General features: G+C 36.7%; 1 protein-coding gene across 1 annotated transcript in view; it reads left to right on the top strand.

The window, feature by feature from the left end:
- Positions 1–13,722, top strand: part of LOC140163181 (NXPE family member 4-like) — a 74,670-nt gene extending 60,948 nt beyond the window's left edge. Inside the window, exon 6 of the mRNA XM_072186566.1 lies at positions 9,633–13,722. Within this exon, the coding sequence (XP_072042667.1) occupies positions 9,633–10,444 (812 nt within the window). The 3' untranslated portion in view covers positions 10,445–13,722. The remainder of the gene's footprint in view (positions 1–9,632) is intronic.
- Positions 13,723–13,958: the final 236 nt, after the last annotated feature.

The raw sequence follows: 13,958 nt of genomic DNA, 5'->3' as shown, positions 1-13,958 counted from the left end.
GTTTTTAGTGGATCATGTCCGTTTTATCCATGTTACAATTAAGCGTAGATATCTCTTTTCATAACATTTTCACACGGATCGGCCTATGTATATTATTAATTTTTAAGATGCCAAAATAATGCAAAATGTGTCAAAAAAACAACTTCTCAATCGCCATTACATGCTGTCTACTGAAGATAGTACACCGAAGATTTCATCATTTTTGAATGATGACGAAATAGCGTGAAGTTTTACTATTAGGCCAACAATAATACGAAGGTTTAAAAGAGGAAAAATATTAATTTTAACAAAACTAACAAGGGGATTCGAACCCGTAACCTGTAGGTTACAAATCGGCGCCTTTACCGCCGATCCACGTAGAAGTGAATGAATTAATGTTAGTTTAAAATTATGCAATGCATATGGTAGAAAATTGACCTGAAACGTTTCAAATACACATAGTTTCATCGATTTACAACGATTATATATGTTGGCAATGTATTTAGGGTTATTAAAATAAACTTGTAATTTATTTCACGCACTTTCCGCACGTTGGACAAATTATTTTAAATAAAGACAATAATCTAAAATTATTTCTAATTGTTTGTGTCAACCGTTAAACCAATAACCTCATCTCCATATGTGCAATAAGTCCACAGAAGTGACTGTCAAGGGAAGTTGGTACTCCTTGAAGCCTTCCATGATCCTCCTCAAAATGTGTATTTGCTGAGCACAGCTTCGACCTGATCTAAAGCCAGCCTGGTTGCTTCTCAGTAAAGGATCAATGTGAGGTCGAATCCTGTTCAAAACGATCTTGTTGTACACTTTTGCGGCAATGGACATAAGCGAAATACCACGGTAGTTTGTCATGAGAGAGAGGTCGCCTTTTAAGGACAAAGTTTAAGGACAAAGTCCGGCCGGAATGTATAATAGTTGCCCCTTCCCCACCCACCATTTCTCATTATTATGTTTTGATGGATCCAAGTTGTGATAATATTGGATCCAAAACATAATAATGATAAAATTGATGCTTTACGCCCAATATTTATTGGTCTCGCTATGAGTTTTAAAATATTGGACTCGACTACGTCTCGTCCAATATTTTAAAACTCAAAGCTCGACCAATAAATATGGGCTCAACCGATCCAATTTTATATCAATGTTGGGAGACTGTAATGTAGAAATGATGACGATTTTGTCCAAATCAACATTGCAATAGGGGAGCGGGGCAGGATGTTGGCCAATTAATGCTCAGGTGTGGCAACATTTTTCGCCAATGTTGTAGTCGTATTAATTGGGTCATAAGCTAAAATCAAATAACTCGTGTGCACATTTGTCATATTTTGTAAGTATATACAATGTTGTAAGTATATACAAGATTATTAACAAACTGCTCCTTATTTCCACGTCAAGATACATCCATTGCTTTAAACAAGGGCGCAATACGAATTACCCTTAAACGTAGTCTAGTTGAAAAGGGGCAAAATTCATTTGTGGGTCATGTGAACCATTCGATGTTTTCTTCTCATATAAAAAGTGTTTTATTTTGTTTTTGAAGTCCTAAGGTATGTCGGGGATCTCTAATAGTAACAAAATATTAATCATGAGTAAGCAGTTGGACAATCGCATGTTAAAAAAAAAAAAAAAAATTATGGAGATTATCCTAAGCTACAATATTAGGTTTACTAAACTTTTGTTTTCTGGTTTTAACCGTTCGGACATAAAAATCTGTGTTCGCTTTAACCTACATATCTAAACAACCAAAAATCACTTTTTCATCAAATAACTTTTTTTTTTTTTTTTTGTAGCGAAGATTTTAGAGTAAAATCATGGGTAATTTCAATATACTGACAAGTAAGATAACAGAGATGTGATGATGGAGGTAGAAATTTTTAAATGACCCTCGAATTATTATTATGTTTCTTACAGTTTGTATCTGATATCTAATCTTGTATCTTGGGGCTGTGCAATAATTATGAGCCCGGGGGGGGGGGGAAAATTTCCAAACGGCCCGCCAAAAATCGCTTGCCCCCCCCTCCCGCCAAAAATGTTTGCCCACCCCTTTGAACATGCACAATTTTTGGGATCCCAATTTGCACGCTTTAAATGGTATAGATGTATGTTGAAGAGCGCAGCGAGCAGGAGCATTTGCATATTTAAGCGTTTCCGTACTGTTTTCCTAAGCCTTTTTAGAGCGTTTGATTAAAAAGGCGCCCCATGAATGTGTGCCAAAAATCGCTTGCCCCCCCACCCCCCCTCTCGGCTTGCCAAAAATTGCTTGCCCCCCCCCTTTTTTCGGCTCGTCAAAAATGTTACCCTCCCCCGGGCTCATAATTATTGCACAGCCCCTTATTGTACATGTTTGTAATATACCGTATGTAATTTTAACTTTGTTAACTTCATTTGTATATGTGAAGAAATGAGGTACATTATAGCGGTACCTCTTTTCTTATCATAAATAACGTACCGCTTGTCCTGAGTCACTGAAATTCCAGTGCAGTAATTGGATTTCTTACCCCTATAATATACATAACCTTTGTTACCAGTGTGTTATTATTTTTTGAGAAAAATGCAAAAATATTCACAAATTTATCAAGGGGTGTAGTACCACCTTAATATGACCACTCTCGCCCTTTTGTTGGTCAATGTTGTTTTACTCTTAAGCAGCGAAAGCTATTTCACGTACATGTTCAACAAACTGATAATATCATGAAGTCGCTAATTAATTTTAAGGTCAAATTGCAAAAGCGAAAACAATACATTGCGACGCAAATATGTCCAGACTGATGCAATTTCATCATCGTATCAGTGTTTTCAATATTTGTTTGAGATCTTCTCCAAATGTTCGTGCTATTTATTTATAAGTAAATCGGCCATTCAATCTTTACAGAATGTGTAATTTTTATGTAAAAAAAATGCTAAACAGAGCATTAGGAGATATATGTTTACATACTATACTTCTCCGCACAATTGCCTCCGTGTCCTTACGGTAAAGAACTGGAGTCATAAACAACGAAGTACCGGATCGCTGGTTCGAGTCCCATCAAAGCAGCGGGAATTTGTTTTCTTTTCGTCGTGCATAACATTGCATTTCTAAATGAGTTTCTTGTTGGTTAAATCATGTACTGGTATTGATGTATGCCAAGCCAAAGGGGTATCCAATTACTAACATACATTTTCTCGTGAAGCATATGTGACCAGTTGAAACTTTTAGAACCCATACCTCCATTTGCCCTCTTAATAATTAAAGGGTAGATAAAGTAAACGGTTGTGGCGGGACGGCCGATTGCCGAGAGCAACACGATTGTCTCAATGTGTGTTTAAATGGATACCTGGTTGGACTATAAGTTGATTCTGAAAGTCAGGTGGCCGGGTTGACACCGGTCCCTTAATAGGAACACGACAAGTTTTGCACGAGACGTGGGCAAGTCGTGGGGGGCAGAACCCCACTGTCAGAGTCTTTTTTTACAAACAGAAGCACATCTAAATAATTATCACGTAGTAGCTCTCCTTTTAACTTCAATAGTAATTTATTTACTCCAGACTGTAACATACAACACTCAGCCACACCCCTATCCTACACTTTAGCTTCCTACTCCCACAACTACCTCTGCAGTACTATACAGCTAGCACCCCCTGCAGCAAGGACGAGAATCACTGTAGCAAAAGATGAGAATCAATAAAAAAATGTGTTAATACAATTTAACATGAAAGGCCTACAAAAATCTAAGTTATTTTGGTACCAAATGAAAAATTGGGCATAGTAGCCCTGCTCAGCGCATGCTAATAGTAATGACACTTACGAACACATGCAAGCATGTAATGGTAAAGGATCATCATAATAATTATCGAAAATCCTATAAAACACAACTACTTTTTGCCAAATGAAAACCTGGTCAGCATGGCTCCCCTCTAGGTGCTGACCAGATTTTCAATAATACATAACAAATGTCACACATGCGGTATGCATCTTTATGTATCATCACCATTTTATATTACAACATAGTAAACAATATGATTCCAACAGACTGTGTGTTATGACCAAATATATACAAACCATTAGGCCCCCATCATCAGGCCTCCGATTGGTCACTCCTCTGTACTACAAATAATAACTCGCCAAAATAATATCCTCTCTAATACCACAGTACTCCTCAGACTTAGCTGATGTATCTCTAGGGAACACTACTCTATTTAGTTGATACTCCACTCGGGATTAACCCCGGGCTTCTCGCAGGGCCGGCGTTAATCCATACTTCTCCACACTGGTTGATAATCCACTCAGGATTAACCCCGGACTTCTCGCAGGGCCGGCGTTAATCCCTACTTCTCCATATTAGTTGATAATCCACTCAGGATTAACCCCGAACTTCTCGCAGGGTCGGCGTTAATCCCTACTTCTCCATATTAGTTGATAATCCACTCAGGATTAACCCCGAACTTCTCGCAGGGTCGGCGTTAATCCCTACTTCTCCATATTAGTTGATAATCCACTCAGGATTAACCCCGAACTTCTCGCAGGGTCGGCGTTAATCCCTACTTCTCCATATTAGTTGATAATCCACTCAGGATTAACCCGAACTTCTAGCAGGGTCGGCGTTAATCCCTACTTCTCCATATTAGTTGATAATCCACTCAGGATTAACCCCGAACTTCTCGCAGGGTCGGCGTTAATCCCTACTTCTCCATATTAGTTGATAATCCACTCAGGATTAACCCCGAACTTCTCGCAGGGTCGGCGTTAATCCCTACTTCTCCATATTAGTTGATAATCCACTCAGGCCTGTAGGCCTAAGTATATCCTACAAAGAGCAAACACATGCACAATGTCCGTTGGAATCAATAAAAAAAAAAAATACTGCCCATCACTTACCACGTCTTTCCGTGAACGCTGAACATTCAGATAAAAAGATATGAATATTTAAATATACTTTTTCACACAACACATAGGCCTAAATAAGATTATAGGCCCTGTACACATGACAATCTCATAATAAAAACCTACTTATCTTGGAGTAGCATTTGGGTGTGACTTGTACATAAATACTATGATCTTAATGTTAAAGCCTCTATGATTTGCAACAAATTGTAATTTCGTTAAAAGACTACTTTTGGTTGAGGCCGTATTGCGTATTAGATAATAATCATGAATAATGTCAAAGGTCAGGCAACATTGCAACACATAATATTTTGTGAAATGTGAGAAAGAGAGTGTGAGTATTATTTTCCAAACGAAAATAATACAACGCGACAATATAATGATCCCTAATTAATTATGCACAACATGCCACGTCTAAAATAATTAAATAAATCTAAGATCCGAAAATATAAAACGGGGAACCCCCGTATTGATGCAATTAGCACATGTACATTGTATATGCACTCCAGTAATGCACCTGTACTGTACACGCACCTTTGACCTCGAAGATAAGGCCAGCCATCACCTTCGCACGTAAGCACCCACACAATTATGGAACCCATATTTAATTACAAATATAAAATAATTTACAACACCAAACTAATTCAGCTCTTTCTCAGTTTCCACTTTACCTAGAAAGCTGAAATACACACCATAGTAAGGGCAAAGGTATGCTGTCTGGTTTAGGACCTACGATTATAAAATACTAAAATGAGAAATCATGATTTAAGAGGTGCATTTGAAACCATAAACGACAAGAAATCTGGATACAGGCGCTATGCATGCCGTATACACGTGCGAGACAACATGAAAATCACTAAACTCTCGCATGATGAAAATCATCCAAAACACGTATTAAAATTGATTTCACGATCCCAAAACCACCCCTCCGCGTTCTATACACGATACCCTAACTTAATTTGGAACGATTTACTTCCGAAACAATTTTAATACTCTAAAAATAATGAAATTAAAAATACGACAAAGAAAAGCGGTATATATTCACCTGCAGCAAAAGATGAGAATGACATGAGGTCGCCCAGCCAGCCAGCATGTCGGACGCGCTGATTGGCTGACGGTTAATTGATTGAATACGTACGGCGCGCTAATTGGCTGAGGAGATAATTGATTGAATACGTACGGCACGCTGATTGCTGACGGAGATAAGTGATTGAACCGCACATGGGCAGAAGCGCGGGTGATAATTAATTGAACCGAATATGCGCAGAGCGACCATAAATACGTACAAGAAATCCAATTTAAAGGGATACACGCGACTTGGGGGTAGGAAAATGAAAGGCGATTACCCAAATATAATATTATGTGTTGGCTTGATTTACCAATACCGTTTCACGGTAAAATACTGACATGTGGAGTGTGATACCTGGGTAGAGGAGATTTAAATATTGCAAATTGGCCTAAGCTGGTAGCTTTTCAATAGAAGCAAAAGTGATTAAAACGTACAAATTTAGACCTAGCTTTGACACAAATACTTTATAATTTATATTTGTTTACTTTCTATGATATTTGTATGTTAAGTAGATTTAGGTATATATCCCATGGACCCGAAATCTCATTATCATTATCTTTTAAATATATCGCGATATGTATATAAAAGCTTTGTAAGTGAAAGTTAAAAGTTCGTATTTTGTGCAGTGTTTACAAAACTCAAATTCAGTCTCCTTGAATCCGCTATTTTAGGCTAATTGACTGCATTATAAGCGCCATAAGGTACACTCATGGGAAAGCACATTTTCTATCAAACTATTATTTTAAATCATCTCCCGACAGTCGACACACCATAATTAATATTTAGCCAGCGCGGTTTATACAGACCCCTTCCAGACCACTCTTGAATTTTGCGAAAAATATTCCATACTTAATGTCAAGCCTGTATTAACTTGTTTTCATGCACGTGGAATTCAACAGTAGTAAAATAATTTTGTTCCATTTTATGCTGTTCAATATTTTTTTCCTTCAGATTTTAAATTGAGAAGCACATATAAAAATGATGAAATAAGTGACTGCCTGCCGCCATTCACCTTGCTTTATTGAGCCGCGGGCCCTTCTATATTGAAACTCCAGTATTTGCAAGTCTGTGTTATGGAATTTGACAGCATCAGCCCTGCCGTGTTTGCTGCTTTAATGTATTCTAGCCCAAATTGTGCTTATTATTTTTTTTTCAAACAATACCGATATCGCGACTGCATCTTTTTTAATGGAGTAATATCCATTAAGAAATTTATACCATGCTCATTGGTGATATGCGCTGGTATTAAATAGCGATAGTCTGGACATGGACATACAGGGTGAGTCAAAAAAAGTGCAATACACCAAAGACTCGATATTTATGTAAGAACCACGTTGAACTTTCCAATTATTGAAAGTTTCCATAAATGCCACACTCAATAGTCACCTGTTGTGAATAAATGAAGTCAATCACATCTACCGTTTCATTTTTATGAGTCCTTTTGCTACGATACCCAATTTCATTATTTGTCCACGAGGTACCATGCATTTTGAATGAGAACACACAATGCACGATAAAGGCACCAGCTCTGAAACTGACTTTAACTTAAATAAGGTTGGTTTTTCTTTTCTTTTTTAATTTCTTTTTTTCTGTTCCAACAAATAAAACAAAATAACAACAAATAATGTTTCTTTTCCTTAAACAAGACCAAGGACAATGACAATTAGGGTGCTCCATTTTATTTCAATGCAAATGAGGTTAAGAAAATAGCAGTTGTTCCAAATCTACCTTACACAGAGTGGGCTGACATTCAAATTTTAGATGTTTCTTGGACAAACATTAATATTGGGTATCGCTATAAAATGCGTCATAAAAAACAAAACGGTAAATGCTAATCCTTTGTTTTTTCACACAAGGTCACTATTAAATGGATATATCATTTATAAAATGTTTTAAAACCTAAAAGGTTCAGCTTGGTTCTTAAATAAAAATGGATTATTTTCTATATTGCACTTTTTTGACTCGCCCTGTATCTGTTTGTAAAAAGTAAGATGTTGTTGTAAAATAAATGCAAATCGGCCGTTTGTGTCGCGACACTAGGTTTATCAAAAAATACAATTAATTCGTTTTACTGATCGCCTTTGATTTATATCTTCATTAAAAAACTGTTGATATGAGGTGAAATGATCTGTATGCCTACATGATATTTTAATAACATAGAATATCATTGTGCATTTAAACTTTTCAGTGGGCAGCTAGTAGACTGCATCCGAAATCGCCGGCTGTTCGCCCTGAACTTAATAGTTGGTGCGAACGCGCACGCGCGAGTCAACTGTGGCCTATTTGGCCGCGCAATTAGCCCGGGGCAATTAGAAATAATAATACAAAATATATATGAGGTAGCGAAAATTTCAACTGGTTTTAGTGTCTTTTGATTCTGATTCTTTTTTGATCAAATAGGCCTAATTCAACTAATGCATGTTGAACTTGGCAAAATAATTAATTTAACACTAACAAGTCATTTTCCGTAATTTTCTTGATTTTATCATGTTTTGGGGTAAAAATACCACAATTCCAAATGAAATTTATAAGTACATTTTTTTGTGAAAAATGCTGCTCTAAAAAAATCCATTGTTCCTTTCAAAATCCATTAATATATCAATCGCAAGATTATCGGATTTTTAAAGGAGGTTTTTTTGGTCATAGCTATTACATAATGCTGCCGTCCATGGTCAGCGCAATGCACCTATACTTTTAATAATAATTTTATTATACAATAATAAATAAATAATAACAACAATAATAATAATAATAATACTAATACTAATACTACTACTACTACTAATAATAATAATAATAACAATAATAACAATGACAATAAGTTTAATAATACAACGAAAAAGTTGATAGCCTGTTATTTAATGCACGCGCGTGCGAAATGATGTTTTTACAGGTACATTTTAGTACAATATTGAAAAGGTTGTAGTATGGATCACATTAAACCTGCAAAAGTAATTTCAACGGAATAAATTATGTCAATCGGTATATATGTATTTTGTAATATTGAAATTAACCACATATTTCACAATTTATTCAAAATAAGTGAGTGTTTTTAAAAGAAAAATCGGCGGTGTGTGCCGATTTTAGTAAAAATCGTTCCTGCTGTACCAATACATTTGGAGTATCCTTTTTCAAAATTATTGACGCCAAGACGAAAGAAAGTATGTGACGTGTCATGTCAAAAGGAGACACTTTTGGGCAGGATCGTAAATGAAGAAATAGCAAAAAATCTGCTCTGGGTGATTTGTTTACAATTTGGGTTTGTTTAAAATTTGTGATGTTATTGATGTTAAAAATATTGTCTGACGGCAATATAACTGGTATCTTGTATTTTTGAGACATTTTTCAAGGTAATTCCTAATCTCAACATTGTCAATGATATGTTTAAAGGCCGATATCTCAATTTCCAATTTTATAATACCATAACTTAAGAACTCGATATCTTCGCTTAGGAATGTCCGATTTTATTGGGGAAAACGGCGTTGTGGAGCAAAATAACTCTTCAAAACCTCAAAATTGATAACCTGCCCAAAAGTGTCTCCTTTTGACATGACACGACACATATATTGTATGATGAATTTGTAATCTTGTGCTATAACTGCTGGGCTAAGAATTAAGAAAAGCGCATTGGGAGGGTCATACATGTATGTGTTTCTTTTCGAATCATATAACAGGCTTATTGAACTTCTTTATTTCTTTATTCAGACTCTAACTATTGGATACCCACATCGAATAAAGAAAAGTACAACTCGACATTACCCCCATCTTGGTCGTATCCAAGCCACGGATATTGGTTTAATTACACATGGACCTCTCTCTTATATGAAGATAACAACTGGACTAATTCAAGTGATATGAGGGAATGCTTACGAAACAAACACCTGATGCTATTGGGTGATTCCACGTCCAGACAATGGGCTGAGAACATAGGAACGCTTTTGGGTCTTAGACAAAAGGTCCACCATCAAGAATTTCCAAACATATTTTTCGAAGATGACTACAAAGAATTTAACCTTACCGTTAGTATGCAATTCCACCCACAAACAGTCACGAAATCACGTGTCCCCTTTAAGCTGTATCGTTATTTTGCTGATATATTAGACTCAATCCAATCCCACGAGTGCGCTGACCTGATTATTGAGCTAAGTCCATGGGCTCATTTTGCACAATGGACTCGGGATAGTCTAACTCAGAGATTTATAAAATTAAGAGAAGCTGTTAGCCGATTGAGACTGAGATGTCCAAACGTTCCGATTATCTTCAAAGGGTCGCACTTTCGTGAACATGATTCAACAGCTACAAGATGGAGTCGGAGTGACTATATGCTTTATCAAATCGGAATTTTAATGGAGCAAATATTTCATGGATTGGGGATATGGTTTTTAAACGTATGGGACATGAATTTATCTTTTCCATCCAGAGCATATGTACACATGCCTAAAATAGTCGTACGAGAGGAATTAAAACTTGCCATCTCATATATATGTGGACAACATGAACATGGAGATAAATACTGACTTGGGTCGTCAAGTTGAATAATTTGCAACAATCTTATTTGTATAATGTTCTCTTTCCAAAAAGACACTAGCTAAAATGATCACCCGTTTCCTATACATGTAATAATACAGGATACTAGTAGGGGTGTGCAAGCCACCAGGAATTTTCTATGCAAAATTACACAAGAACCGGTTTTAGAATTTGACGAGTTTCCACATTTTCACCAATATACCTATCCAAAATTTGACCCACAAAACATAAACCAGACGTATGCACGTTCTTATAGTTCAGTCAGCGTGGTCAGTGTTAAAAGCTATAGCCTTCATTTATAGTCTGGTCTTGTTTTGAGTTCACGTCTTGTTTCCGGCGTTATTTTAAATAAATCGCATAGCGTAACAGGAATAAGCTTGTCTGTCCCATGAGGAAACCAGCCGTCCAAAATAACAGGTGGAGGGGTGGCTAGCTAAGCTGTCAAGACCTATAATTTGGGGATACACCCGTCATTCCGAAACACCGTCAATCCGTACCTCCCGTCAGTCCAAAAATATAATTTGTACTCTGCACGGTTCTTCATGTTGAGAGTATGATGTATGTGATGATCTAAATTTCATTCATTTCATTTTGTTTTAAAGCATCGTCGCCCTAAGGCCAAATTGAGCAATTTTACATCAAAATGCATCAAAATAATTACAAAATTACAAATACAAAATATATAAGCAACACATTTAAAAGGGCATTTCGTGATCCACAGCCTCATCCCACACTTTTCTCAAAAAAGTTTAAATTCAAATAATGCAAGATAAAAGATGCAAAATATTGCACATATAAAGTATAAATGGATATAGTCACATAAACATCAGCATGCAGGTATGAGTCGGGTGTGGGTGGGAAACGGGCACACAGGTGAAAGGAGCATGAGCGCATGCACCCCCCCCCACATGCATGCAGATACACACACAACAGCATGCCCAGCACATAATGGTCCCATCACCCCTGAACACAAACAATACCCAAACACTACAGAAAAAACAGCCACCTACACCTGCATACTCGCACACATATACCTAAATACCTAATTCACACCACGACCACACCACACATATCACTGAGCTCAAACATACTTCAAAACATGCTCCCACTCACATATACAAATAAGGAGATCATAAAAATTACATCAATAATAATGACACCTGCATACATGTAATACAACAAAAATGTTTAAAACACTAAAAATGACAAGTGCAAAAGGGTAACTACTGATTCAACAAATAAAAAAAAAATGGCACTAGACAATACATTAGCAAACCTGGATGTTCTGACTGGAATTGTACTGGGGGGGGGTTCACAACCCCCGAGCTAGGTCCTGTTTTTCTATCCGATTCGTTACCTAGCTGGGGGTTTACAACCCCCGAGATAGGTACTGTTTTGCTATCCGATCTTTCTTTCTTTCTTTCTTCTTTCTGGCAATAAATTTCAAAATGCCTCTACTCCTACATGTCACACCATACAATTACGTAACTTGCACACATGTATTGGCTATATCCAGTGCCCATAGTGTCTAAACAGAATTGGGGTCAAAGGTCATTAAGGGGGGATTTCTGGTATTTAACCAAATATCTTCAAAATGCTTCTTCTGCCACATATTATATAGTACAATGATGTCATTTGCATATATGCATCGGCTATACCACACGCCTATAACTTGCATACATAATTGGGGTCAAAGGTCATTAAAGGGGGCAATGAGAGATATCGCGCACAGAACGCCCTCAATTTCGGTCAAACTAGCTCAAAGTCTGGTTTTTTACATGTACGCAATGGTTGTACATATACAAATCATAATCTGAAATAGTTAAGCAAAATTCGGCGTCTTTCTGGTAAAATTTCAGGATTTTCGAATAAAAGTCCGGATCCGGACATAAATTCACGTTTACTTTAGGTTAACGCGTGCATTGCATCATGGGATTGACTGAGCCATTACATTTACGTTACGTCATGTACCGGTACGTTGTTAATGTTGGCAGATGATGGGCCGGTGAGTGTGCATGCGATACACCCAGGACGATATGTAATTATTCGTTTCTATAGCTTCAGAAGCTTTCAGAGGTCAGTTTGCTTCAGTTCAGTCATCCTCAGGAACCAACTGAAGATGGAAAACTTTACATTTAAACCTTTGCGTATGATGACGACGTGTACCGTGTTCAGTGCATCGACGACAGCACTGCACTTCTTAGTTCTTCTCTATGCATTTGCTCGTCAGAAGCCTGTTCAGCAACTGGATGCATGTTCAATATGCATAGCAATTTCATGATTTGCAACATGGACTATCTTATGTATGTAAGTATGTATGTAGGGATGTATGTATGTATGTATGTAGCCGATCCTGCATAAGTGAAGGACGTGTTATAGGCTAGTATACAAGATTCTGAATAAGACCATGATGAGACTGATGGTGAAGTACATCAAGTAGACTAGACCAGTCAGTGCTAACTACATGTAGTAGTAGTAGTGATCAAAACATTACTTACACATGCTGGGCAAATAGAAATAGGAGCAAATGGCATGAATGGGGTGCAAATGTACATGATATAAATAACATGAAAAGAGGGGAAACAGCATGGAAATTTAATGGGAGCATTCAAGAATGATTTACTCAAGAACTCTAGCTTCCATAGCATGGGACGGCGATAGACTGGAAATGAATTGATGGCAGCAGCCAGCAGGGAATCATTTCAAGAAGAAATGCCATCACATGATTGATATGTCTTTTTTGCGATGTGACACATGAAATGAGACCTTTGACTGACATTTAAGTTGATGAAATGTCATCGTATTGTTGTAGTTGATCATGTACTACATACAAGTAGTAAATGGTGTTCATTAAGGTGACTACACCCTCTGATACATTTTGTGACTAATTTTGCATTTTTCTCAAAAAATAGCTGCGCATTGGTAACAAAAGTTGTGTATAAGGGCAAGGATTCCTTGCCCCTATAATATACATGTACATAGCTTTTGTTACCAGTGTGTTATTATTTTTTGAGAAAAATGCAAAAATAGTCACCTCTTTATCAAGGGGTGTAGTACCACCTTAAGCCAGGGATTTTCAGGTAATTAAATTTGTGCCCCGGTACCCGACGCATTATTCGGGCGGGTAAAATAGGGTAACCAAAATTTAAAAAAAAAATCTTTTATTTTCTGTTTCTGTTTCAGAAGGTCTCTGGACCTAGAGCTATTTTTTATAAATGCCAGGATCATTCATGGTTGACTTACAAAAAAAAGTGTTCATGTTTTTAATAATTATGCAAATTGATAATTTGTTATACTATATTAATGATTTCAAAATACATTGAATTTTATCCATATTGAAATCATTAATATAGTACCGGTATAACATGAACACAAATAATCACTTTGCATAAAAAACACAATTTTTAATTTTTTTTGTAAATCAACCATGAATGATCCCAGCATTTAGCTCTAGGTCCAGGGACACACTCCGATACCAAAAATAAAACACAATTTTTTGTTGAA

Source organism: Amphiura filiformis, chromosome 10, assembly GCF_039555335.1.
Source record: "Amphiura filiformis chromosome 10, Afil_fr2py, whole genome shotgun sequence".
Lineage (NCBI taxonomy): Eukaryota > Metazoa > Echinodermata > Ophiuroidea > Amphilepidida > Amphiuridae > Amphiura > Amphiura filiformis.
The sequence above is the reverse complement of the archived record's forward strand: the minus strand, read 5'-3'. Positions and strand labels throughout refer to the sequence as shown.